We start from the raw sequence: 27,702 nt of genomic DNA, 5'->3' as shown, positions 1-27,702 counted from the left end.
CATTGTTATAACAGCACTCTTGTACTCTTCTATTTTTTTCATGCTTTCCTGTAGCTCAGTGGTTAGAGCATGGCGCTAGCAACGCCAAGGTCGTGGGTTGCACAATGCACATACTCAGAAACAATAGTATAATGCAATGTAAGTCGCTTTGGATAAAAGCGTCTGCCAAATGCGTAAATGTAAATGTAAAGTACTCACTTGGTCATTAGAACACAGTTGTCTATCCACATTCAAATCACAACACAAAAAAAACCCAAAACACATTCATGACCCCACGGCACACATTTTAATTCCGAGTGATCTCACACTGGGGCTCTGGGGAAATCAGGCACTGGTCCAGTACATGCTAATATGTCCCCCTCGTACCAGCCAGTCACCCAGCGAGGGGTCAGCCTTCCCTGCTCCAATCAGAAAGAGCACACCGGGTGCAGGTTTAATGATCCTGCTCTTTCCGCTGCTCGGAAGGGAAGATTTGGGTCTGAATACCTAAAACCCAACTTAGATGAAGATTTCCCGCTTGCCTTCCCTCCTGATGACACAGCGCTTTTACGCTTTCTAAATGTAGCTGTCCGTGGTGCTGAATTGTAATCAGCGTGTGTGTGAGTGCGTGTGTGAGTGCGTGCGTGTGTGAGTGCGTGTGTGCGAGTATTCGCTCTGATCCACAGGGGTCTTGAGAACATCTACCTACCGTGCTGGGTCAGAGATACTCCTCTAAAAATGTTCGAGTTTCTGGATCAGCTTATATTGAGAGCAGCCTTGAACTGCCGCACTTCATACATTTTAGGGCTGAAACGATTCCTCGAGTTACTGGTCAAATACAAAAAATCCTCGAGGCAAATTTTGTTGCCTCGAAGCTTTGTTTAATCCATTTAACTACAGTACACATGGAGCGCTGCGTTTCCCCACGGACCGTTATTACTGACGCACAGCCCGCTAAACTCTATTCATGTTACAGGGCTCTCAAGTCTCACGCATTCACCGTGAGACACACGCATTTTAGTCTGTTAACACGCTCACACGTATTTCTCATGCTGATAAATAAGTGATAGCTTATTGAAATGGTGAACTGCTATTTTACTTAGTTTTAGTCTATTTTGCGAGTGAAACTTGTTTTCCGTCTGCATTGAGTCCATAAAACTAGATGTGGACTAGTGGACGCCGAATCCTGTTATTTACACATGTCATCTGTCTGTTCGGCGTGTCTGAGTGAATGAACTACACAGTCTAACGTGCTACACGCGTGATGCTCATGAATTTGTCTGCGTCTGCACTTTATGAGGACATGAACACATGAACTTCATCTCCAGAGTTTATTTCACGGACATTTTATTTTTTGAGTGAAGAAACAGACTTCTGTGTCTTCCGACAACCTGCCAAAATAAAAGTCTGGTTAACTCTGTATTTTATGTGGACAATTCTATTACTATTTAATAGTAAAAAAAAAGAAACTAAAAGTAATTTAGATAAACTAAATGCATCATGCATAAGCTGAAGTTAGTTGTTTAACTTTGAAATTATTTTTTCTATTTTTATTAATGTTTCTTATTTATACATTTGTATTATATTGCATGTTGAATGTAATATGGCAATGTAATGTATTAAATGGGTTAACTTTTCTCAGATATTAATGTATGCCATTTCAGCATTAAAATTTTTATTTTTTTCTAAAAAAAAAAGAAACAAATTAGTTGTTCATTTTAAGAGACCTGTCTTATTTTCTCCGGTATATTTAGTATTGCTCTTATTATCTGAATACCCGATTAATCAATGGAAAATCAGTAGAATACTCGATTACTAAAATAATCGATAGCTGCAGCCCTAACAGCGCGCTGGGTGACACTGACCAGTTAATTACTTTTATTTATCCCTGTTTATGCAATCGTTTTAAAGGGCCATACACGCTATTTTCCTTTTCATATGTGTTTGTTTGAACAGCAGTGGTCTTGGTAACTGTTGTCATGCCAACCTCCACCCACAGTCTTTCCTCCTTCTCCTGTATCTTTGAAGCGGGGTTCCAATGCAGACCCGTTCCGACCAATCACGGCAAAGCTCTTAGCAACACAGAACAGTCACAGGGAATTAACTGTTTGCGTTCTGCATGTATCTGTGAGACTTCGCAGTCTGAAACTCTCACTTGCTCTTTCACTTTCGGTGTGTGTTTGTGCGTGTGCGAGTGTATGCACTGGCATCTCCAGTGCGGGGGAGGAGGGACGCAGGTGGGATAGATGGAGAGAAGCAGAGGAAGAGAGAGAGTCAGGCAAACAGAAAGATACAGAGGGAAGTGGATGGTATATAGAGAGACTATAAATAGATTTTAGCTGATAGCAGAACCAATAAGTAAAATGATGCTGTCAAAACATTCCTCCGCGCCACTTTAATGAAGTCATACTGAATCGAGCACAAATTGCCATTTAAACGACAAAAACAACATTACATTTATTAGAGTCCACCAAAACATCTCAGAAGTGTAATTATGTCCATTAGCATACTACAGTTGACCCAATAGAGACCTACTGCTGTAATAAAATGTAAATTTGCTCAGAAATCTTCAATCAACCAAGAATAATGACACACACGCTGTTTGAACAAACAACATCAAGTCAACACACTCATGAAATGACTAGTTCAATGCACTCTGAATGACATACAGTATGCTTTACCATCAAACAGTTCACATAATGGAAAGTAATTAAGCAGTGCTCACTTACCATACTGTCGTAGTGGATTAATTCAAGCTCATAATCCGGGAGAATATCCGTTCTCTTGTTCACCAGATCCAGGGCCATTTGGGCAGCAGGAAGACATGCTTGCCCGCCCGGCCATCCGCCACTCATAGGGAACAGGGCTCCGATGTAGAGTTTTTTCTTGCCTAGAACCGGGCAGGACCAGGACAATAGTAAAGTGAGGGTCGCCAACATGAAGTAGAAACTCATAGCCAAGCGCTGTCCATTGTTGTGATGTTGCCAGGATAGTTTGGCCATAGTGGGAGAGAGTGTATGCCAACACAGTTTATGTTCCTGATATTATTTTACATGAAAGGCAGAGCTGGATGTGTTAAATAAATGATGGATTTTACTTTCAAGTATTTTGGATGGGGTAAATTTCAGTAGCAAAAAAAGTGAACTACCTTAAACTTGTATACAGCACACTTTTATATGCACCATCAATTTTTTGTTTTTGTTGTTTTTAATGAGAAAACATAAACAAGACATCGATGTAGATTCAAAGACATCTGGTATCACTGCGAACCGATTTTTAAGTTTCTAATGTATTTATAGGAAACTGCGTTAACAGCGTATGTTTAATTACGACACAATAGCGCGCAATTAACGTCTTGCGTTCACTGGTGACCGCGCAAGCACTTTACCTTGGTTTATAATGTTTTTAAACAATTTGTCCACGGTGTAAAGATTTTTAAATAGGTAAGTTGTAAATGTTTCCGTCGACATCAAAGTCACAAAGCCAGCTGGACGGATAGTAAAAGTTAGACAGAAATAAACCGCACTGATGAACAGCAACACGCGACAGTGCAGACTACTTATATGACGATACGTTTAACAAATAACGGTCGCTGCTTAAAGGAAAAACAAAGCCAGTTACTTTCTAGTTAAAATTGTTTTAGCCATAGGCTATGTACTCACGCTTCTCCTGAAATGAATATTTCAACGAAACGGACGTTACATCTTGTTTTGGGAAACCGCAATGTGTCCACTTTCATCTTCTGTTGTCCGCGATACGTTCAATGCGTAATGACAATCGACGAATTAGCGATGGAAAACGTAAGACCGATTCTCGTTTTGGCTGGCTGGTATAATATCTAGTAAGCATGAAACAAAAGAGACGATAAACGCTGAAGTGCGGTGTGTGGTGCGCGCGCGTGCAGGATGCAGCAGAGAGACTGAGGGAGAAACACAATGTGCTGCGTTTATAGAGAGAGTAAATGGGGAGGGGGGCTCACTTTCCTTCTCCGTTTCACAAAGCACTTTGAATTTGCAATCCCTTAACACAACCTCTCGTTTATATACCTCCCAGCTACACTCTCGAACCATTCGCCTGTGATCTTTAACCAGAAATAAACACGATTCGCCTTCTCTCACCGTCTCTGCCTCGCACGTAAATTACGCACGCAATTTAATCATCAAGGTGGTCTATAATCATCTTCCATATTTAATCATTTCTCCTCTCTCGCACAACCGCACACACGCAGAGTCACAAAATGACAAACTGTTTCTGTATGGCCGTCACTATTTCACATTCATATGCCAGGCAATGTAAGGATCGAATCATTCCAGGATCATTAGGCAGATTCTGCTGTACACTACATTATGAATCACACACTCTGTTCCTTTCTCCCACACATTTTCGTCTCCGCTACGCCATCTCCTTCCAATCTTCCAGTCACACAAATCCTCCCCTTACAGGAAAAACATTGTGGTAAACGGCGTGCGCTCGTGCCATGGCGAGAAACTGTACTCTTCAATAATGCATCTCCAAACCGATGGCTTGTCACTGATCTTGCATTTCTCCTCGCTCGTCATCTCGCCTCGTTTACCTTTTCGCCTAACCTAATGTTTTTATGTATTCCTTCAAAACTGCATGAGCTACGTTCAGCAGCTTCGGCAACACATTTCTTCTCTCCTTAAGTTTATAGAAACCAATGTGATTATCTATTTGTTTCCCTTCCCTGTGTTTTCCCTGCCCACTCTTGACAGATCGTGCAACTTCTCTCGCTGTGAAAAAGCTCAGCGCAAGCTAGCTTACCAGGTTACATCACATTGTTACTCAATGGTAGGGTTGACATGGGCCATGATCAAGCAAGCCTGCGAAATGAATAATGAAAACCCAGCCAGAAACAAAAGATATGCTTGCGCTAGGTGCCTTAGGAATACACTTGAGAATGTTACAGCATATATTTTGCCAACGTTTTAGCGCAAAACTCATTCGAAATTCTGGATTGTTTTAAATGAATCATTTTCGTAAGAGGCGCACTGTAGGCGAAGCACTCGGTCGAACCGGAATGGCTTCAGATTTCCACATTCTCTCAAGAAACAAAACCCAGAGGCGCTGGTTATATATCAGAGAACTGGTATTAGCTTAGCAGCTGCTGCGAGTGGCCTGGGGTTGTGCCAGAGATGAAATACGCTCCTATATCTGAGGCCCAATGAAGAGGAACAATTAGTCTCAAGGGTGGCGATACCGCTCGATTCTGGACCATTAAGACTCAGACTGAATCAGTGATGGACTAAAATCACAGTCCATGTGTCTTCGCATTCGCTTCTTTAACCAATTAAAACTGTGATGATTAATTCATGCCTTCCATTAATCACACTTGTTGATTTGAGAGAAACTCGAAATGAAAATGTTGTCAGCATTTAATCACGCTCATGTTGTTCTAAAGACATATGGCTTTTAATTTCCAATGAAACGCAAACTATTTTTTAAAGATTTTCCATATAATTAAAGTGAGGGCAGAGGCTGTCAAGTTACGGACAAGCAATCACCATAAAATGGTGCTCCAAGTGACTTGTGCAACTGCTGATGAGAAACAGACAGAAATGTATGCCATTATTTTACTGGTAATCTTTCACTATCGACCTTTAAAATGGCATTCTTGAACTTGAGAACCGGTTCGGTTTGATCTGTGAACCAATCATTCAGATTGGTTTTATGAACTGGATCAACTGGATCATTAGAAAGAACCAGCTCGTGAATCAACGCTGCTGCTTTTCTTATGAATGTGGCAAAAGGAGGAACAAATCAGATATCAGGATACACTCTTAAAAAAAAGAGGCTTCACGATGCCATTTGTCTAAATGGTTCCATAAAGAACCTTTAACATCCAAAGAACCTTTCGGTTTCACAAGAAAAAAACGTTCTTAAGAGAAGATGTTTTGAGAAACTTTGACTGAATGGTTCTTTGTGGAACCAAAAATGGTTCTTCTATGTAATTGTTGTAAAGAACCTTTTAAAGGAACAGTTCTGTCATGATTCTGCCTCATCATGTCAGGTCTTTCTTGGTCTAGTGGCAGGATCATGACAGAGCCTCATGTTTTGTGTGGAGAGAGACATAGTATTGTTGTTATGATGACATAATATGCGCTCTTTGGTCTTGTCTATGGCCCCGCCCCTCTCGTTCCCTCGTTTAGCTTCCATTAGTGTTTCATTCCGTGCACCTGCCCTGTGTTAATTTACCTTGTTATCCTCCCCATATAATGTCCTTGTGTCTATTGTCCTGTGCTTGTTCGTACTGCTTGTTCCTGCCAGTAACACTGGTCATACAGCGTGCCCACACAGCTCGTTCCCTCGTTTAGCTTCCTGTATTATTGTGTATCGTTTACCGTGCCTAGTTCGTCATCTCACTGTCTTACCTTGTGGAATATTGCCTTGCCTGGTATTACCCGTTCCCTTGGATTACCTTGCTCGATTGGACTTCCTACCCTTTGTTAGTTTCTACCCTTGGATTACCTTGCTCGATTGGATTTCCTACCCTTTGTTAGTTTCTACCCTTGGATTACCTTGCTCGATTGGACTTCCTACCCTTTGTTAGTTTCTACCCTTGGATTACCTTGCTCGATTGGACTTCCTACCCTTTGTTAGTTTCTGCGTTGCGTCGTGTTTCCTATTTTGGTTCCTGTTTTACCGTAAGTCTTGTAAACCTGTTCTCTTGTTTTTCCCCCCATGTGGGAAGTGTTTATTTTCAGTTTTTTATTATTAGTCCTCTCCGTGTTTTACCCCATTGTGGGTTCTTGTTTTGTCGTTGTAAATTAAGTCTTGGTTCTTGTCAACCACTACCTTCAATTGGGTTCTTCCTCCTTGTCACTCCCCCGGTCGTGACAAGCTCACCCAAAAATAAAAATTCTGTAATTTACTCACCCTCATGTTTTTTCAAACCTGTATAAATTTCTTTGTGCTGTTGAACACAGAGAAAGATAATAGGAAGAATGTCAGCAATCATTCACTATACCATAGTAGAAAATATGTATATTTTTGTTCTGTTGAACACAAAATTACATATTTTGAAGAATTTAGCAAAACAAACAGTTCTGGGGCACCTTTGACTACCATTTAATTTTTCCTACTATGGTGGTCATTAATGTCCCATGAAGTAATTTTTACATGTATGAAATTACATAAGGGTGACTAAATGATGACAGAATTTTCATTTTTGGGTGAACTATCCTTTGGTCCGTTCGTCACACACAGCAGGCTGTAATTTAGTAATATGGACCAAGTTTCTGCTGTTTGTTTTGCCGTTTAACATCTTATAGCACACACCCTCATTTACTTTCATTATATGGGAAAGAATACTGTATGTTTTTGAGTTTGAGAAAAACATGGAATTCCTTTAAATAAAATTCTATTGTGGATTCAGGGTGTGTTGCTAATTGTAACTGAAATATAATTTTCTCCCCCATTGTTGGCTACACTAAAAAAATGAAATGATACTGAAATACAGTAAAATTGTTTAACTACGGTAAAAAATGTCAAATTACAGAAATTGACTGCAAATTTTAAAAAGTTGGATGTAAAATAACCTAAAAACATGTACAATACATTAACATTTTCATGTTCAAAATAACTTGCTATCTTATTACTTACAGTTTTTAGCTACTTTCACATAGTAAAAACAAATCAGAAATTGAAATATGACAAACTGGTCAAAATAACAAACAAAAAATATGTGAGATCTTGAATACTGCAAAGAAAGCAATTCATGTTCATTTTTAAACAACACACTTTGTTTTAACATTCTCTCAGTCTTTCACATTTGACTGTTGTATATGTCACTCCTGAGGTTTGGTTTATGAACTCTTAAAAAAAGGTGCTTCACGATGCCAGAGAAGAACCCTTTTTGGCTGCATGGTTCGATTAGGAACCTTCAACATCCAAAGATCCTGGTTCTTTGGTGAACCAAAAATGGTTCTTCTATGGCATTGCTGAGAAGAACCTTTTGTACCACCTTGTGTAAATTTGTATGTGTATTGCTGTGCATCTTATTCCTCTAAATGCAAACATACAGAATGACGGAGTGACAGAGACAGAGTAGTATGTCCTGTGCTGTCATTGGAATTAGTATGGATATCCGCACATGCTTTTTGAAAAGAATGTCAAGGTTGAAGGCGACTGGGGGAATATGAGGCAAAACTGCCTCTCGAGAGAAATCTCTCCGCTGTCATGCACAGCCCCGCAAAGCTACAGCACGTTGGGGTCAGCAGCCCTGCCCCACACTCCCTCTGCATACAGAAAGATCCTGCAGCCGGCTGCCGACGTCCCCGTGGGCCACCTTTCACTGTCTCTGCCAGTAATTCAGACACCTGATGCACTCCACTGCTAGCTTAATGGGGCCAATTAAATCACTCTCTCCGCATCTGAAGGCACGGATCATTTTAAGACACAGCCATATCCACGCCGACCGCAGGTTGGGGAGGAAGTCAAATAGGATATGTGCTTAGATAACCGAGCAATTCGATGTCTAATTCAAGTTTAAATGGTGCTGCGGTCAGATCTCACAGTTGCCAGAAAGATCTGAATGATTGTGATAAGTGCTCATGTTGGCTGAACCTTAAGACCCAAACAGAGTTCGTCTGGTGTGCGTCTAAATGCATTGCAGTTACATTGAGATAACAATGGCCAAGTGCATGCTGTGTATTCAGGTGATAAAGTACAGCTGTCTTTGTTTCCAGAGGAAGGATGGCAGCTCTTTGGCCATTTAAAATCCATTACTAATGTGAAAGGGGGCTTGGAATCACGGCAAAGCCTTAATTACAGGATTAAGTTGCATTCAGACTGTCAAAATGGAAGAAGATGGGTGGTATTTTAGTTAGTGAGCACTTACTGACCGTCAAGTTGCGGAATGTAGAGCTTATTGGTCATCATACAATACAACCGACGGAAAAAACTAGGTACGTGAAATCGATTAATCGCGATTAATTGATTCCAAAATAAACGTTGTGTCGTGTGTATAACGACCATTCCAGTTTTTTTTATTAAATCAGCATTACATTATGTGTATATGTACAGTATATATACATATATATATATATATGTATGTATGTATGTATATATATATATATATATATATACATACATGTATACTATATAATTAAGTATTTATTTATTGTCATTATTTATTCATTTGTTATGTATGTATGTTTGTTTGTTTATATATACATATAAATATACACTGCACACAAACACATTTTATAAACACAATCATTAATTTTGGAATCGATTAATCGCGATTAATCGTTTTGACAGTCTTTAAAAACATGATTGGATCCAACTGGACAACTTTTTATTAATATCATGCCACAAAACTCGGCTGTCTGGATATCAGGTCATTAAATAGGAGAGAAATGTCAGAACATATTGAAAGCTTCAGAAACAGATAAATGTGCACTGTAACCCACCATCAAGACATATTGTCGAAGAAAATGACACACTATCAACTTCCTTCCTAACACGGGCTGTAATTTAAAAAGCTGTGCGATTGTTATCGATTCTTTGACCTCCACAGACATGTGGAATAAGTGAAGTGACAGGTGGCTGCCGGCTAATGCTCATACGACAGAGACATGTTGAATAGTTGCACAAGTTGCCGTGTCACAGAGCCATGGCATGACTACGAGGTCACAGCGGGAAACCGTGATTGGCCGAGCGGTTGCCAGGTCACAGCTGGCCTGCTTGATTGGTTCTTGAGGTTGCCAGGTCATTGCAGGCAGCTGTGAGGACTGATATGCCTCACTTTCTCCAAGGTGCAAGTATAGATCAAATTCAGAGAATAAAAATCAGGCACGCAAATTACGCCTGTCTTTAAATAAAATTAATAAATAACTAAATGAGAGTTGTCTGAAACGATGCTCCCCTCCTACTCGGTTCCTCAACAGGCTGTCTGGAGTGAGATCTCAGTAGCAAGACACAGATTTCCCTTTCATCACCCCAGTAATCCTTTCATTTGCCTGCTGCAGAGTGCATTCTCCAAACAGATTTGTTAGAATTGACACCAAATTTCATTTACTGTTAAACGCCCGGGTTCGAAATTGCATCGTCGCCCATTCCCCAGGCCTCCTGGAAGTAAATGAATTGGAGAACGCTAGGAGACAGATCATTCGGGTGTCAGAGATGACTGAGGAGCTTAGGCGAGATCAAATAGAAGGAAAAAGCACCGTCTTTCACTACCGACAGGCATTAAACCACCTCTGTGTTTGTCGTTCTGATAACAGGCAATGAGGAAGCAACGGCAAGATCTTTTCGCAGCGGTACTGCGTCACATCGAGCGAGCCCCCGGCTGCTCTGCTGAATTGGAGTGTGAAATATGACCAGGCGTTGCTTAATAACACACCTGCTGTTTGGAACGTCTGTCCCTCTAAATTCTCCACCAGCCCACTGATGGTTAACGCTCCTGGCTAAGATGCGCCAAAAAACAACAGCATGCTTTAAAGCGCACAGTTGTTCTAAATGACTGTCGAACGCTGCTCGGTTCCGTACGTCTGGTCAGGCAGAGTCTAATTATAGAAAGCCATTCGGCAGGTAAAGAAATTTTTTTAAAAGCGTAAGATGATGCTTGCTGAGAAAATATTCCTACAGCTGTCATTGGTGGCGCTTTTGTTGCACTCCATGCTGCGGAACAATTTTATTTCATTTTTTCTTACGCTTGGTCTACTATGTGAGTAATGACAATAAAGCTACTTGATGTGATAAAACCATGGGGTTTGCAAAATTTCCAGACCATCTCCAATGTCTGCTTACTCCCCCACCTCCCCCTTTTTCCATTTTGGATTTAGTCACTTAGTTGTTGGCATGCTGCGACATAAAAAAAATTCCATGGTCATGGAACGCTTTAAAGTTTTTGCAATGACAACCACAGGAGTGATTTATTTATTAATACAGGAGACTTTTTCAAACTACACTGTTAATAATAATACGATAACTCTTGACTTACAAAAATTAGTAAACTTTACTTTTTTATTTTTTATTGTTAATTGCATGAAACAATCTACAGTACTTATTGCTTTGAGTAACGCTAACAACTCCATAAACAGCACCACCATCTTCACTTACAAACAAGTTTGTTCCAGTTTAATATGTGTACAAAAGTTCTTATTGAAAATTAACAAAGGTTAAACAAATAATTTTATTGCAAATAATAGTTTTGTATGATGTCACCAATATGATGATCAGGTATTCCTTTAGTTAGACTCTTGACCCTTAAATGAATTAAATGAATTTATTTTCAGAAATTGCAGCGTTTCACTCAGAACACTTGACTGATAAGGAAATCAGCTAAAGTTGTCTACTTTTCTTGAACTTGTCTGGTTGTAATAAAATCTGGTTGTAATAGCTGCTGTTCTAACTTCTGATACATTCTGACATCAGCACTTATCATACAAAGCTCAACAATAGTGGCAAATGACAATCGTCAAAATAATTCAGATCAACTGCAATGCATGCTGGAAGTCGTGGATGAGTTTTGTTATATGCTGGTAGATCAGCAAGCATTGCAACATGAAGCGCTTTTGTTGATTTTCGCCATTGTTGCGTTTCTTGTTGTATGTCCAATTTAAAGGTGCAATGTGGAGATTTTAGCGGAATCTAGCAGCGAGGTTGAGAATTGCAACCAACTGATCACTCCACCCCTCCCCCTTTCTTTTGAAGCACTATGTTGGCTGACACAGAAAAAAGACGTTTTCGCTTCTTTGCCGAAGGAGATAACATATTTATGAAACGCGCTCTGTAGAGCAGTTTGTCCATTTAGGGCTACTGTAGAAACAACATGGAGAATTCCATAAGGGGACCCGCTGTGTATGTAGATAGAAATAGCTCATTCTGAGGTAATAAAAACATAACGCTTCATTATGTAAGGTCTTTATACACCTCTGAAGACATAGTTATGTATATTATATTACATTTCTGTCAATAGATCCTCCTTAATCCTACACATTGCAGCTTTAGGTCCACTTTACTGTGAAGTTTGTGGTTACTGCCATATTCACACTCCTTTTTCTAAATCTTTTTCTCAAAGTTTATGGGCCCAAATCTGTCTGCCACGTGACAGAACATAGTCTAATAAAATTGATTTTGATCTAAACTCAATGGGGTATATGCACACAGAGCGATGACGTATTTCCGCTAAAAGTCAGCTTGTTACATCCGGCGCACGTAACGTCCGTAGGGAACAATGGCATTTTTCACTCGGCCGCTTCAAGATGCATATGGGATTACAGTCAAGGACGTGAGTCAAATTATCCAAACTCTACATGATACATAGACAATCAAAAAGGAGAAGCGGTTCAGGCTATCCGTTTCAAGCTACATCCACAAATATGAAAGTAAACTTTTGCACTTACTCGAGGCATGATGACAAAGGCATATATCAATGCAAATCGAACATTTTCTTACTAAACACATCGTTAACACTTGGTGAAAAATTACCTCAGCTCTATGAGAGTGGACGTGGCTTAGCTGGCTGAGATTTTAGCGGAAGTACGTCATCAACCCGTGTGTGCATGTAGGCCTACCCCATTTTGACTGAATGTCACTAGTTATGCCTACTTCGTTATATATTTGACCAAACTGACCAGAGATATATTATTGTTAATTAAAATCAAATCAAATAAAAATGCAAACTACATGAATATTTTGAGTATGAATTTGATTGTAGAATCAGGTTGTCTGTGGCAAATTCACTAAACAGCTTGCAACATTTACATGCACTACTTCAATGCAAATAGCATCTTATTCCCCAGTCATCCACAGTTCAGTTTAAGTAGACACTAAATACACTGAAACGGTGCTGTGCTGTCCTGTCACTGTCATTGTTAATGCAAACATGCTTCTGTTCAGCGCAAATTTGGCTCATTATAGATTAAGATGTGAACATTTTTTGTTGATCATGTTAGCAGTAATTCATTAAATGTTGAGGAGTTTTAAAACTGGGCGTATGTCCAGAACACCAGTGAAGACAAGTGCATTTTCACAGCCAATTCAGGTTTCTGGCCAAAAAACGAAATTGCTATTGCATCCTCTCGAACTCAGAACCGACCTACAAGATAATGTTTGCATTGTTCCTTTCCTATAGTACATTTTTGAAATGGTATTTAGAACTCAGAAAGAAGTGACAACGCTGTTTAGACCAGTGTAAAGTTTCTGTTGCCCTCATCTTACCTGTGGCTTTATCTCCTCTCCCCTGGCTTCTCATTCAGCTAGATGAAATAACATTAATGGGATGTGCCATGCTCCAGTAAAACAAACTCTAATCTCTCCGGCCGTCTGGGTAGAATTGGACCCACTCTGCTATTTCTGGCTATGCTATTTCTCATGTTTATGACCCATCTCTTACACTGAGCTTGCTTACTGCATTTTTGGGCACCCCGTGTTTGCGACCGCGATGAGTAGAAGCAAAGAAAATTAGTAGGATTGATGCAGGTGTTTCCAGGATCTCCGATGGGAAAGTGAGAATCCGAGGGAGGGAAGACGATAATAAACTGCGTAATAATTTAGATGCGATTGCATCAGCATCTTCCCCTTGCATGCGGCTGCAACGGAGGCATGCAGCGCGTCATGGAGAGCCTCGTAAAAAAGCCTATGCGGTTATGCGGCAGGAATAATTACGAAACATATGCAAAGTTAGATCTTAAACATGCTTACGCCACAGCAGAAGTTCATGTATTTGTTGCGACCATGCGATCGGTACAGCACAACTCATTATTTTCAAATAGCCTTCAAGGGCAGAGAATACATGGATTCAAATCAATGGCCACATTATTAATACGAGAGTTTTACTGAGTAAGGGGTTGAGGGAGAGAATAGAAAGGGGAATGGGGGTGGAAAGCAGGGTGATGAGCTCCACTGGAGGATTAGGATGCTACAAGAACGATTCCCTCAAACGCCGCCCCGCAGGTGAGCCACTTAACCTGGGCTGATGATGAGTGGGCATGATGGAGGTGCTGGGGTTCAGCAGATACACCGATAAATCACTACGCTAATGATAGCGGCTTCATCCCACAACTTCCAGGCCAACCGCTGCTGGCTCACCGCAATCCAAGATGATCACTGACGTTTATGCGGACAGTGCATCGGATTTCCGGTGGGCTTTTTGCACTACGCTTAACCCTGAGTTATCTTCTGGGTTGATATCAGGTTAAATCCACCTTTAACCCTGGTTTATGAAGCCCTGCTTCAGAGCACGGCCACAGAATTATAATGTGAAACGGTGGTACTGAGCTGTTTAGCAACAGACAACCAATCATAAACGGAAGGCTCGGTCCATTAAATATTCATGTGCTTTGTAGAGTCACAGAAATTGTGTTTACTTTCAGCAGAAACACTGTGGGAAGTTTTAAAAATAATGACCGGTGATGGCAAGCACGCTTAAGGGTGTTTGAATGCCGAATCTGTTTCCTCTCTAGACCTAAAACTTCCATGTAAAAAAATACCTGTAAAAAACTGTAATATTGTATCAGAATTAAAAAAGCTGAAAATATTTCTTTATTCATTTCAAATGTATTCAATTTTTGCTTGTTTCGTGTTATTTCACACTCAACTTGTGAATTTGCAACCTATTTCTGTAATCGTCATTTTTTACCGCATTTTAAAAATACGTAAAATCAGCGAAATTCCGTGAAATTAATATACATTGTTCACTCTTTCTAGTCATTTTTGCAACTGCTTTTATTAACCAACTGGTCTCAATGTCATTTTAGTGGATAAATGAACTGCCAGAGAAACCACAGGGGAATTTACCACATTACATTTCTGTCTTTATCTGACTATATACAGTATATCAGTTTATTCATTAATTAAAACCTTTTTTGTGATCTGTCTTTAATAAGAAATGTCACATGTATAAATACATTTAATTAATTTATAATAAACACATTCTATTAAACATATACATTTATAATAAAAGTTTTTTTTTTAAAACACTCTAGTCCATCTTGCACACCTTAAACAACAAAAAACAAAAACACTTCCTGTTTCGTTTTTTGTTGTTGTTATTTTCTAATTTAACACAAATGATTAATCTTTTTGAAGTGGTGAAAAGGGCTTGGACCAGTGTTGTTTAAGATTTGAAAAACGTTTGGATGATGTAATCAATGCTGGTTAAACGCTGGTCCAGAGGAGCTTCCTGTTTCACTACACAAACATCTGAACAAAAAACAACCAACAGAATGTTTGTTACTGATTTAACATTTAATTGAATTATATTGTAAGATTATAGTAGCTAATAATAAATGAATAAAAACTGAAACCAGTGTTTCTGAACCAGTGTTTACGTCTTGCGAAATAGTCTATACAAAACCACCCAGAACACCCTAGCAATCACACAGTAACACGCTAAAAGACACCTTAGCAACCACATCATCCCCCGACAACTGCCCAGAACGGCCTCGCATCATGGGCTGAGAGACAGATATAGGTTATCCATTGTCGTGAGGGGAGCAGCTGTGTTGTATTTCATGTTGAACCTTGTTAGATATCACCCGGTAGATGTTTCAGATGTATCATTTTCTGTTAGCTCAGGTGGCAGGTCTCTTCAAGCTGGTGACACGTCAGTAGCTGCGATTGTGTTTTATTCAGGCGATGCGCTCACATGTGCAGGTACAGGAATAAGACTAAGCGTGAGCTGTGATCGCGCCGGAGGTGCGAGCCGTTTCTGCGATTTCAGATCCTTCAATTCCGTGATCGTTCTTGAATTATTTATTAGAGCTTTTAAACGAAACGCTACTCTGAAAATAAGGAGCAATTGAACCGGCCCATGTTTATTCTCTGCGGTTTTGCTTGCTTGCTCCACTGCACACAGGTTTTATACACATACAAGTCGAGGATGAGATCGCGAGCGCGGATGCAGAAACACGTTACAGGTTTATGTGGGCATTGTGGAGACACGTAAATTCAAAAGTGGAATTCGATTCAGAGGGAAAGCGTTTTCCTTGGATAGCTATGAAATTCAAACACAAATGGAGCAAACAGACATTTAAAGTATACAAATAAACACATGTAAGACTGAGTAATCGAAACCAACTGCAACAAGCATGACACATTCATTTGCACGGGAACTAAAATGCATTCATGAAATGACCTTTTACATGCTGTGAGCTCTGTCAATAGGTGGCAAAGTCACAGCAAGAGCTAGAGAGAGAGAGAGAGAGAGAGAGAGAGAGAGAGAGAGAGAGAGAGAGATTGCACTCTCTCTGTGTGCATCCTCTCTTAATTAAAATCCTCTAATGCGGCATGCTGCATGTTGGGAGCAAACCAATCACAGCGCTTCACTCCAAACACCAATACCGAACAGCAGCATCTCTTAAGTTCTCCTCTCTGGAGAGCATCAGTGTGCTTGTCTAATGACTAAAACCCACAACAAACACAGAACCTTCATTACACTCATTCTTGGCTACCTATTTCATAAATCAATAAACCAAATCCGCCCGTCTCACCCACTGAGACTGAACGATTTCCAAACACAGCGTCTACTTCTTTCAAATGGCCAGACAGTGTATTCAATGCCAGGACTTGAATACTTCCTTCACTCTAATAGTCAACTGTCATTATTTAGATCTGTAAGATGCTTGTTAAAGCACTATTATTGTTACTCGAACATTGAGTCAGGAGATTGTTTAAATCAGTAAGTGTAAGTAATAGAGTTCAATGTGTAAATTCTTTACCATTCTTTTTTGTGCGATGGAATGATTCTTCCAATTGCATGAACGACAATACGGGAAACATTTCATTACATCTATGCATTTGGCAGACGCCATTATCCAAAGCGACTTATGAGTCATTTAGCGTTTTTTTATCAGTATGTGTGTTACCTGGGATTGAAGCCATAAACTTTGTGTTGCAAATGCAGTGCTTTACCAATTGAGCTACTGGGAGTCGATAAGACAAGAAATTACATTTTAGTCGCATCTGGTTGGTAATGGAAACACTGTTATTTCACAATAGTTTTTAAGTAGAGAACATTTAGAAAATATTTGTAATAGAAACCAGTCTTCTGATATACTAATTCAAGTGACTATGTGATCCAGTCTGTGAAAACTCAAAGTCTCAAAATCTAATTATAAGATTATTATGAGCATCAAAGTTTAATTTCAACCATTAATTTCATTATGATTTACATTTATGCATTTGGCAGATGCTTTTATCCAAAGCGACTTACATTGCATTGTACTATACATTTGACTATGTGCAATCCCCTGGGATCAAACCCATGACCTTGGCATTGCTAACGCCATGCTCTAGCCACTGAGCCACTGGAAATTTCACATGGTATTACTTGGTCATCATAAAAGATATCAAGATTATGTTTTTACAGAATGTTCTTTACGTTATATAGGATGTTATATACGATGATTTTTTGTAGAAAATAGTAAAGCACAAAAAATGACTAGCTGGGTCACATTTAATTCGCTAGTTGCACAAGATGGCGTCAAAGTCGACAGACTCATTTCCGGTCGCATAACACTGTATGGGAAAAGGAGGACTTTTGGCCGGCAAATATGGGTGTTTTTGGATAAAAAATTAAAAAGTTATATATCAGCGATATGACAGATCCTCTTTACATTGCTGTGCACTTCGTTACGCCAAAACAACTCGATGGTGTTATGCGACCGGAAATTAGTTTGCCGACCCTGACATCAGAAAAACTCACCGCCGTCATCTTGTGCAACTAGCCCATTAAAGACCAGTCATTGAAATATAGCAGGATTTTAGTGGTGAGTTTGCGAATTGCAACCAACGGCTCAGTCCACCGCTGACCCCTCCTTTTCGAAGCACTACGGTGGCTGAAACAAGTACAAAGATGTTGTCACGATTTCACTTTTTTTGCCGAAGGAGATTACGTATTTACGAAAAGCGCTCTGTGGAGCAGTTTGTCCATTTAGGGCTATACTGTAGAAACAACATGGAGAATTTCATGCAAGAGGACCTATGTAGATAGAAATAGCTCATTCTAAGATAATAAAATATAACGCTTCATTATGTAAGGTCTTTATACACATCCGACAACCTAGTTATGTATATTATATTGCATTTCTATCAATAGATCCTATTTAATCTTACACACTTTTCCTTTAATATCTGCCATTTTTGGTTAAAGTATTTTGCAGATCAGTTGATAAATTCATAGATCAGCTCCCGAATACCAATAAATTACTGGTTATATAAATGGTTACAGTAAATATGGAGCTTGGAGTATTTGGGTGTTCCAGTTTATAACCCACAGTAATCACTTATTTTTTAATAAACCAGAATGCAGCTTTGAATGTATATAAGCAGTGGGGCCACATTAATTTCCAATTAGTTGTGTGGTTTCACTGGAATGTAAAATGAGCTGCAGAAAAGCGATAGGTTGGAGTGTGTGTCAAGCTGTGTGCGGCAGTGCTTTCTGTGACTGATAACAAGCGTAACAACCACTCAGCAAAACATTAAAAATAACCAACTCCACCACTGAATCCCACTCATTAAAACACACACCAACTCAACTGAACCTCTGCAGGACAACTAGATTTACTATTTTCTACCGCTCTATCCCTCCATGTAAATGACTTTTGTGACTAGTACAAATGTGATCTGTAACAATTAATACAGGACGTTCCAACATGTCTAACATTATCAAATTTGCAGTTATATCGAGACCAGGAGCCAGTTGCAGCCATAAACATAGCCACTACGTGTCTTATCTCACTGACTATAGCAATTAGTTAAAGATGAGGTAACACACGCAGTTTCTGCCAATCTCATATTAATCCTGAGAACCTATACAGTAGTATTGCAGACTTTGTATCTTCGAAGAGTCTTTAGTTTGATCAAATTTATAAACGAGAGATACAGCTGTACGATTATTTACGGAAAAAGACGAGCTGAAGGAGGCGGACGGGGGGGCGGAACTACAGCACGAGCAATCACATTATCCCTTCGTGTTGTTTACATTAAATAGCATGTTACCCCTTCTTTAAGACAGATCAGTCTTCAGATTTGAATTAGACCAGTCTACCTTTTATGTAACTTAGTAGTTATGACCAGTCTTGAAGAAAAAACGTAAATGAATAACATGTAAGATTAGTCTAAGCAGTTTATGCAACCGGCCCCAGGTCTTCCCAAACTGGAGCGCTGTCCCCCGGTGGCAGTATTATGCAGTGTTATCAATTACAAATAAAAAAAATGTAGCATCGTACAGTACCTTTATCAGAACACGAGTAGCAAATTTTGTGGTAGCCCACATAAAAAACACTGCAGTATATCATATTAACTATAGTTTCCTATAATTACTGTAATATTTTGCACACAGTAAAATCACCAGTGTTAAAAAAGGTCAAATTAACACTCTCGGTGTATATATAATCCACACTCTCAAAGTGTGGATTATATAAACACTGTGAGAGTTAATTTGACCCTTTTTAACACTGGTGATTTTGCTGTGTATTAACTAATACATTGATAAACCTTATCAACATTAATATTTACTGCAGTATTATTAAAAAACAACATAGTATCTGGACATTTTACTGCAGTATACTATAGTAAATACTGTACAGTATTCTAGAATATTTTTTCATGTTTGAGTGCACGTTATTTACATGAAACCCTTGTGTATGTACAACACAGGTCAGAAGTTTTAGAACACTCGAGTGAAATGTTTCTTATTATCTTAAAAAGGTTTTGATCTGGAGGTGTGTGCTTGAATGACTGAAATTAGTTTTGTAGACAATAATATAACTGTGCAAATATGAACAAACTAACAGTAATTTAATAAAAATGTCTTTAAAATGGATGACTTTGAATGATTATTGAAAAAGAGCAGCCAGGAAGAGCACAGAATAGATGGGAACTACAATACTGTTTAAAAACAATTTCAGGGTGTACACCAAGGTTATTTTAGTTTACTAAAATTAAAACTATATTATTGACCTAAATATTGACCTAAAAATTATTGGAAAAACTTAACTCAAGGGAAAATTGAAATGTTGCCTCAAAAATGAACTGAAGTACGTTAGCAGTAAAATGATAATAATAAACAAAAAATAAAATAAAACTAAAATAAAAATGAATTAATCTTTTATAGCAACATTAAAAATAAACCAATAAATTACAAAATGACAAAAGCATATACCAAAATTGCTAAAACTTTAACTAAAATGATCACAAAAACTAAAAATCTAAAAATAAAAGCTAATTTAAAATATTGATAAAACGAAATAAAACTAAAATCAAAACTATAACAACTCTGGTGTACACAGCCGTGGAAAAAATTAAGAGACCAAATTTTCTTTAAACATCATTTTTAGATGTATTGTGGTCATTCCAGTCCAGTGTCTGTTGAATTTCAACAAAATCAAACCTCAGGAGTGACAAAGTCATCCAACAGCAATGTGAAAGACTGACAGCATGACAAAACACATGAAAGCTGTGATTAAAAAAAGTGAACTTTTCCTAAATAAATAAATATTACTGTTGAAATGCTTAAAAGTGAACATGAACTTGTTTTCATTGCCGTATTTGAGGTTAGAACAAATACAGAGATCTTTTCTGTTACTTTCACCTGTTTCTCACCTGTTTTCTGCAAATAAATGCAACGAGAAACTATATTTTTATTTTGAAATTTGGAAGTAATACTGTTAGTAGTAAAGTATAATATTAATAAAAATTCAGTATTTCTTAGTTATTGTTTGATTTTAAAAATTCTGATGTTGCTGTATGTTGGTAAAGCACTGTAAATCAGCCTTATTGGGAAATATAGATTATTACAGCCGCTGGTGTGTAGGTTATCAGAGATGTGTCTGTGATGAATGTGGGGGAGGAAGCTCAAGAGAGGCAGGTGGCGGCAGAGAATGTGCGAGAACTTGGAAGTGTATTTCCATCCAGGTAAAAGCGGTGAGAAAACACCATTTACTAAGTAGATGTAGCGCATAAATCATTCTCTACTCTCCTCATTCCTCCTAAATTGCTTTTGCTCTACCTGCCTATTCTCCTCTCTCTCTCTTTCTCTCTTTCCACAAGCCCTTGCTTTTGTCTACCCTCTCTTTCTCCCTTCCTCTTCCTCATCTCTTCATCTCATTTCCCTTCCTTCATTTTCATCTTCCTATCCTCTCTCATTTCCTGCTGGTCGGCCTTCCATCACCACCCCTCTCTCCGAGCCCTGCTGTTGCGCAGACATCAACTGCCATATTGAGACAGTGACACCTCCATTAATCAATTTAGCAAACACCAGGGGCTGATCTGCACACGGTGTTGCACGCACGTACACACGCCAAAACACCGAGGACGATTCACTCACCTCCATCCCGATTCGTGGAAGTCAAGGTCAGGCAATCTTGTTACGTCAGGTGGTGATGAATGCCTATGTGATCTCAACTCATGTTGGCTTGTGACACCCACTGTGCTCACCAATGTGAATTTAAGAAGACTTTTTAATGCATGTCATGTACGCACCCACGCACGCTATAACAGCGAGTTTCATCTGTGAGTTTTTAAAGATAACCTCGGTAAGTATGGCTGTATTTTGACTGTCTCACTACTGCCATCTTCTGACACTAGTATTGCATAGCTGTGGTTAATCTGTATTATGCTGCCACCTTGTGGTTCGTTTGTGAAGTACTGACTGTTGAACACTGCCCCCTTTGGATGGGATAATAGAACGTCATTTAACTCTTTCTTTCCACTGGGAAATTGGATTGAGGCTATGACTCAACACTGCCACTAAGAGGAAGGGAGGAGCAATACAATCATAGAATTCTCTGATACGTGTTGCCAAGTCTGTGGATTGCCTGTGAAATTGGGCTACTTTTAACCTGATGATTCGTTTTGGGGGGATTAAAGGTTTGACATATTGCAAACTTTATATTTTTTTAACTGAATTCTTGTGTTGAAATATTTTAATGTACCCAGTTTATTCCGATAATAAAACCGTGTTTTATTGAAAAGATAGTAAGCCCATTTTTGTGGAGAGGTAACATGTTGGCGTGTCACTCATTGTTGCTGGTAAATAAAAAAAGTACAAAAATGGACAAAAAAGAAACATTTTAAAGGGATAGTTCGCCCCAAAATTTACATTTTGTCACAAATTACTCACTCTCTAGTTCAGTGGTTTCCAAACTTTTTTCCTTGGGGCCCCCCACGTACATATATGACAATCGGAGCCCCCCCCAACCCTCAAATGTGTGTGTGTACATATATAGATAGTAAATATACATAATTGAAATAATTGAATAATAAATTAAATGAAATGGTTAAATATGAGTAATATAAAAGATTTTAATGACATTTTTACTTGAATACTCAAATAAATTTTCAGGTTATTTTTCAGGTTGTTTCAGTCTATTTTCAGGTTATTGAATGAACATACAGAGTATACTGAACGTTATGAAAGAACTGTTAAACATGAACATTGCTGTACTTGCATGAAGATATGTAGGCTACTGTCAATTACTGCTTATTTTCACAAGGTGTCTTTTCATTTTGCTTGGTTTCATGCTGTCGTTTACCAATTTTTCACCACAGAACACACATTCTGGCCGAGACTTGTCTTGTCCTTCAATAAAACCTAAATTTACGTAGGTTTTGTCATAGCGTCTAAACTTTTTCCTTTATTTCTGACGAAGAATCACCGCATTTACGTTTCTCTGCTATTTTTCCTTTTGATTTTTTTTTGTTAACACGAACGTTGACGCCTGAGAGAAGGACGTTTCTCGTGTGAGTCTCATAGCGAGAACAGCCAATGACAGTGCGAATGTCTGCCGATGGAGCCGGAAAAATTGAAATAATTATTTTATACAAGATATAACTATTTTTGACTGCATTACCTTGGCATTGTAAGCACGTGATTTTTTTAAAACATACAAAAATATTTTTTATTTAAAATGATTAGTGGAACATTTATACAGCTTTATTTAACCTCAAAGCATGTCAGCTCCCACGCCCCTTATGTGAACTCTGGCGTCCCCCTAAGGGGGTCGCGGACCCCAGGTTGGGAACCACTGCTCTAGTTGTTGCAAACCTGAAAAAAATTCTGGGACATCATTGACCACCACAACTTGAGGGTGAGTAAATGATGACAGAATTTTCATTTTAGGGTGGAGTATCACTTTAAGTTGAGGAATAGAATATTTTGAGTTTTGGTATTGACTATTTAGGCTAGTTTTGACTGGCTGTTGGGCTGATTATGTTACACCAATCTGGCAACCCTGATTCTTTAAACAAGCTAATAACTGAATGTCACTCACGTGTAACATGATGAAAAAATACAGCGTTTTACAGCATAATACGCGTTTTCCTGGATCTGTGTAAATGCAGATCATTTTGACAACGCTGTCGTGTGTTTGCAAGTTAACATACAATAGACTGATTTCAAGCCGCCGCCATGTTGAAATCGAAAGCGACGCAGAGGTGGGAAGAAACCCGCAAGGACAGATAGACTGCAATGGTTTGGACAACCAACCTGGAGTTATTAAAACGATTTATGATCTTAAATGCGACAATATAAGCATAGGATGCATGTCACGCGAGCTATTTTACTTGACCTTTAGCCGTATCACATATTAGTGACTGTTTAAACGGCCATAAGCGGGTTTCATTCACGTACACACAGCTACTCTAACGTTGTTATTAAACGCATCATTTGTTTATTCATGTCACAGACACCCGGTGGTTGTCGGAACCATTGCAGTCTATCTGTCCTTCAGGTTTTCTTCCCACCTCTTTCCCTTCCTGCCTCATTTTCGATTTCAACATGGCAGTGGAGTGAAATCAGTCTATACCACCGCTTTAAACGTTGAGGTTCATTATGATTCATTAGGTGCATCATGTGTTGTAACTATTTCAAGTGCAGTTTAAAAACATAGAAACCAGTAGGGTGTATACAGTACAGTAAATTGTAAACAAGTATTCTATTCACAACCTCATAAGTCAGTGTTTCAAAGTTCCAGTGCTCGCGCCCCCCTTCCCGAATGTTTTAGATCTCTCCCAATATAAAACACCTTATTCATCAGTTTGTTAGTATGTTAAAGGGATAGTTCACCCAAAAATGAAAATTCTGTCAAGAATTATTCACTCTCTAGTTGTTCCAAATCTGTATACATTTCTTTGTTTGGTTGAACACAGAGAAAAATATTTGGACGAATGCTTGTCACCAAACAGTGCTTGGACCCCATTGACTACCATAGTAGGTAAAATGACAATGGTAGTCAATAGTGCCCCAGAACTGTTTGCTGTCCTACATTGTTCAAAATATTTTCTTTTGTGTTTTTGGGTGAACTATACCTTTAACTATTTCCCCGCCATTGACATTTTGTCATTTAAAATCCAACAATTCCCCACCAGAGACGAGTTATTACGGAAATCGGTGTTTGTACTGTTGTACAGCAGGTGGCGCTGTTACACAACTTTGTAAAGAATCAGAAAGAGCTTTATTGCCAAGTATGTTTGCACATACAAGAAATTTGTTTTGGTGACAGAAGCATCCGGTACACAGAAACAGCAACAACAGTATAACACAATACGTATATATTTGATCTGTTTTTGGGGTAAATATTTTATCTGTTTTTAATAATAATTTTAATCTAGTCTGGACGGAGTCTTTGATAAAAAGATAATTATCTCAGCTGTTTAATCAAAATTACGCATTTTTGAAAAAACCTTTAAACATTTAAGAGGTGATAAAAAAGGAACAAATGAAGACAAGTTTAAAAGCAGACTCTGTTCTTTCATTTGATATATTAATTGTTATTAATTGTATGGTAATTGTAATATTCATTACAGAAAATGTACTGTAAGCCATCACATTTTAGTGAAAATGTTCAAAAATGCTGGTGCTGACTGGCAACTTTTTTTTAAAGGGGTCATATGGCGTGAATACGTGTTTTTCTGTGTCTTTGGTGTGTTATAAATTGCCCACGCATGTATTATACACGTGAAATTGCAAAAATTAAAGTGTCGGAACAAAAGATGCATTCTATCTAAAAGCGAATGCTCACCCAGACCTGCCTGAAACGCCTCGTGTAACCACACCCCCACAAATCTACATCAGTTCGTGGTATGATTTGACTATGACCGCCCAAATGTATACGCAAGTAAGGTGGGCGTACCTGTCAGTACAATTGAAGAGGAACCTGATGTTATAAATATGGTAAGAGGCGTTACATTTCCATCACACGCTTGCAGTATTCGACCAATCACTACGCACTGGTTAACTGGCCAATCATAGCACACCTCGTTTTTCAGAGCCATGAGCTTTGTACAAAATCTGTGTGTTTCAGAGAGGCGGGGCAAAGAGGAGATACAAACATGCACGGTATGTGGAAAATGCAGCGTTTTTGAACCTTAAATCATGTATACACATTGCATTACATTTAAAACAAACGATAATATTCGTTTTAGCCGTGTCCTATGGCCCCTTTAAAAAGGCTGGCGGGGAAAGAGTTCATTAGGAAAACATCTGCAACATTAGCTTGTTTGACTTCATGTGGTGCCGCACAGACCGATCGGCATATGACATCACAGTATGACATGAGCGATTTGAGAAGCTTGAAAAGCATTAAAAAGTGCTTTTGGCTTAAAACTGTATAGCTGCGCAAGTGTGTAGTGTTTCTGTACACATCGCCAACTAGCGACTACTGGCCTGGCATGGGTAATACAGCGTTTTTACTCATTTTCGTGGATCCATGTAAATGCAAATGTGTACGTGAAACTTTACAAAAAAAACGCTAAGGAAAAATGTTCTATTTTTCATCGTGTAAATGGGGTTCTGGGAGGACTGGAACCGAGAAACACTGTCATAAGCCTTTAACACGTTCATCAGGATCCTGTAGAGCTTTTATAAATAATCATGGCCCAAAATGACTGAATTCCCCTCATGCTTTTAGTTTACACAGCTGGTGGAGATGAACCGAGACACATGGCAATGAATATCGCGTCGCTGCCATGAGACTTTTCTGACATACACCAGCATGATGTCGAATTGCTTTTCTTCTGCTGTGGTCTGCACAGACATCGCTAAATCAAACAAATCTACTATGTTCTTTTTCATTTAAAGTGATAGTTCACCCAAAAGTGAAAATTCTGTCATCATTTACTCACCCTCTTGTCCTTTCAAACCTGTATGACTTTCTTTCTTCTACAGAACACAAAAGAAGATGTTGATGAAAGTTGGTAACCGAACAGCACTGGACCCCATTCACTTCTATTGTATGGACACAAAACCAATGCAAGTGAATGGGGGCCAGTTAACAACATTCTTCAAAATATCTTCTTTTGTGCTCTGCGGAAGAAAGTAAGTCAAACAGGTTTGAAATGACAAGAGGTTGAGTAAATGATGACAGAATTTTCCTTTTTGGGTGCACTACCACTTTAAGTTTATACTGGAAAAAATGTTCACCATTACACGATTTTGCTAATTACGATTTAGTTTTTTAGTCAAATCTTTATTATTTCCTTCCACTGCAATGACACACAGATTCTGCATTTATTTTTAATAGTCAAAATGTCCTCCAAAAGTATTAATCTTAAATGAATATTTTTAAAATCCTTCTTACCTGTGTAATGTCTGTCATCTACATTGGAAGCAAGTCAAAGAGAAAAAGAATTGTGTATATTATACACAATAAATAAATAGAATTGTAACAGTGTGAAAGACAGGCTGATACTCACAGTGGCACACAGGTTTGGGCGAGTCCCACTTGCCGAGTTTATTGCACTGCGTACTATTTCTGCCCACCAGGATGAAGCCCTCCAGACAGCTGTAGTGCAGTATGGTGCCCTCCACCGCCGGGCCGGGCGGATGCACAGTTACTCGCCCGTTTTCCAGAGATGTCCACACCCTCGCACACGGGAGTACTGAGAAACACAAACATCATGAACCTCCTTCTGGTAAATCAACGTAAACTGAAATAAATCTGAATAATGTTAAGAGTTGGACTTACGGCATCTGCTGCGCTGGTTGAGATCAGTCCAGGTGCCGTCCGGGAGACACTTTCTGACCTTCGGCCCCACAATGATTCTGTTCCCTCTGCAGATGTACTCGATTTCATAATCTATCGGCAACACCTGCACGCTACGGATCTGCATGAAGAACGAGAACACACTGATGTAACCGAACACAAACACTCTCCCAAACTCACACAGACACACACGCATGTGTAGTGATGTTAAATAAACACACACAAGCTCCACACCTGCTCTTGGGTCAGACCCCTGTATCTTATTCCTCCATCCCGTGGCGGACGAATGATAGCACAACCTGAGACAAAAGACAGTAATGACAGTAATGTGTGACGGAGGCAAAGTTGTCTCTAAAATTGGAAATATTACATCTTCCATCTCACCCAATTCCCCAAACATCCTATTTTCAGGTCAAAATGAAGCTCTCTTCTCAAAACCATTCAAACTTGCTGAAAAACCAACCGTTTCCCCCAGACATGACACACAAGCCCTCAAAAACACCCACACTACAACAAAGTCTAGACACTGGTGAGATCAATTCAAAACACTGTTACTAAAACCTCTTATTGGGATTCAAGAATAATTTGACAGCTTAGTGTTTATTAGAATATACAACATAAAAGAGTGCAGATAGAGCAAAATGCAAGAATGAGCTTTAGGAAAAAATAAAACATTACACTACTATAAAGTAGATGAAGATGGTCTTATGAGATAAGAAAAGTTAAAAAACCAAAGAACAATATGAACTGGTCATGCAAACAATACAGTACA

The 27,702-nt window shown here is 38.9% G+C and overlaps 1 protein-coding gene across 2 annotated transcripts in view; it reads right to left on the bottom strand.

Annotated features, from left to right (window-relative positions):
* gabbr1b (gamma-aminobutyric acid (GABA) B receptor, 1b) overlaps positions 1 to 27,702 on the bottom strand; it is a 122,129-nt gene that overhangs the window by 58,567 nt on the left and 35,860 nt on the right. Inside the window, exons 3-7 of one of the 2 annotated variants that reach the window (XM_057354098.1) lie at positions 27,165 to 27,229; positions 26,913 to 27,051; positions 26,641 to 26,826; positions 26,526 to 26,543; positions 2,709 to 2,869 (exon numbers count right to left, since the gene is read on the bottom strand). In XM_057354098.1, coding sequence (XP_057210081.1) covers positions 2,709 to 2,869; positions 26,526 to 26,543; positions 26,641 to 26,826; positions 26,913 to 27,051; positions 27,165 to 27,229 — 569 coding nt within the window. Of the gene's footprint in view, positions 1 to 2,708; positions 2,870 to 3,641; positions 4,663 to 26,525; positions 26,544 to 26,640; positions 26,827 to 26,912; positions 27,052 to 27,164; positions 27,230 to 27,702 lie in introns of those variants that run through there. The other variant, XM_057354099.1, reaches the window with a different exon arrangement.

This window comes from Triplophysa rosa, linkage group LG16 (genome assembly GCF_024868665.1).
Source record: "Triplophysa rosa linkage group LG16, Trosa_1v2, whole genome shotgun sequence".
NCBI lineage: Eukaryota > Metazoa > Chordata > Actinopteri > Cypriniformes > Nemacheilidae > Triplophysa > Triplophysa rosa.
This window is presented reverse-complemented; position numbering and strand designations above follow the sequence as displayed.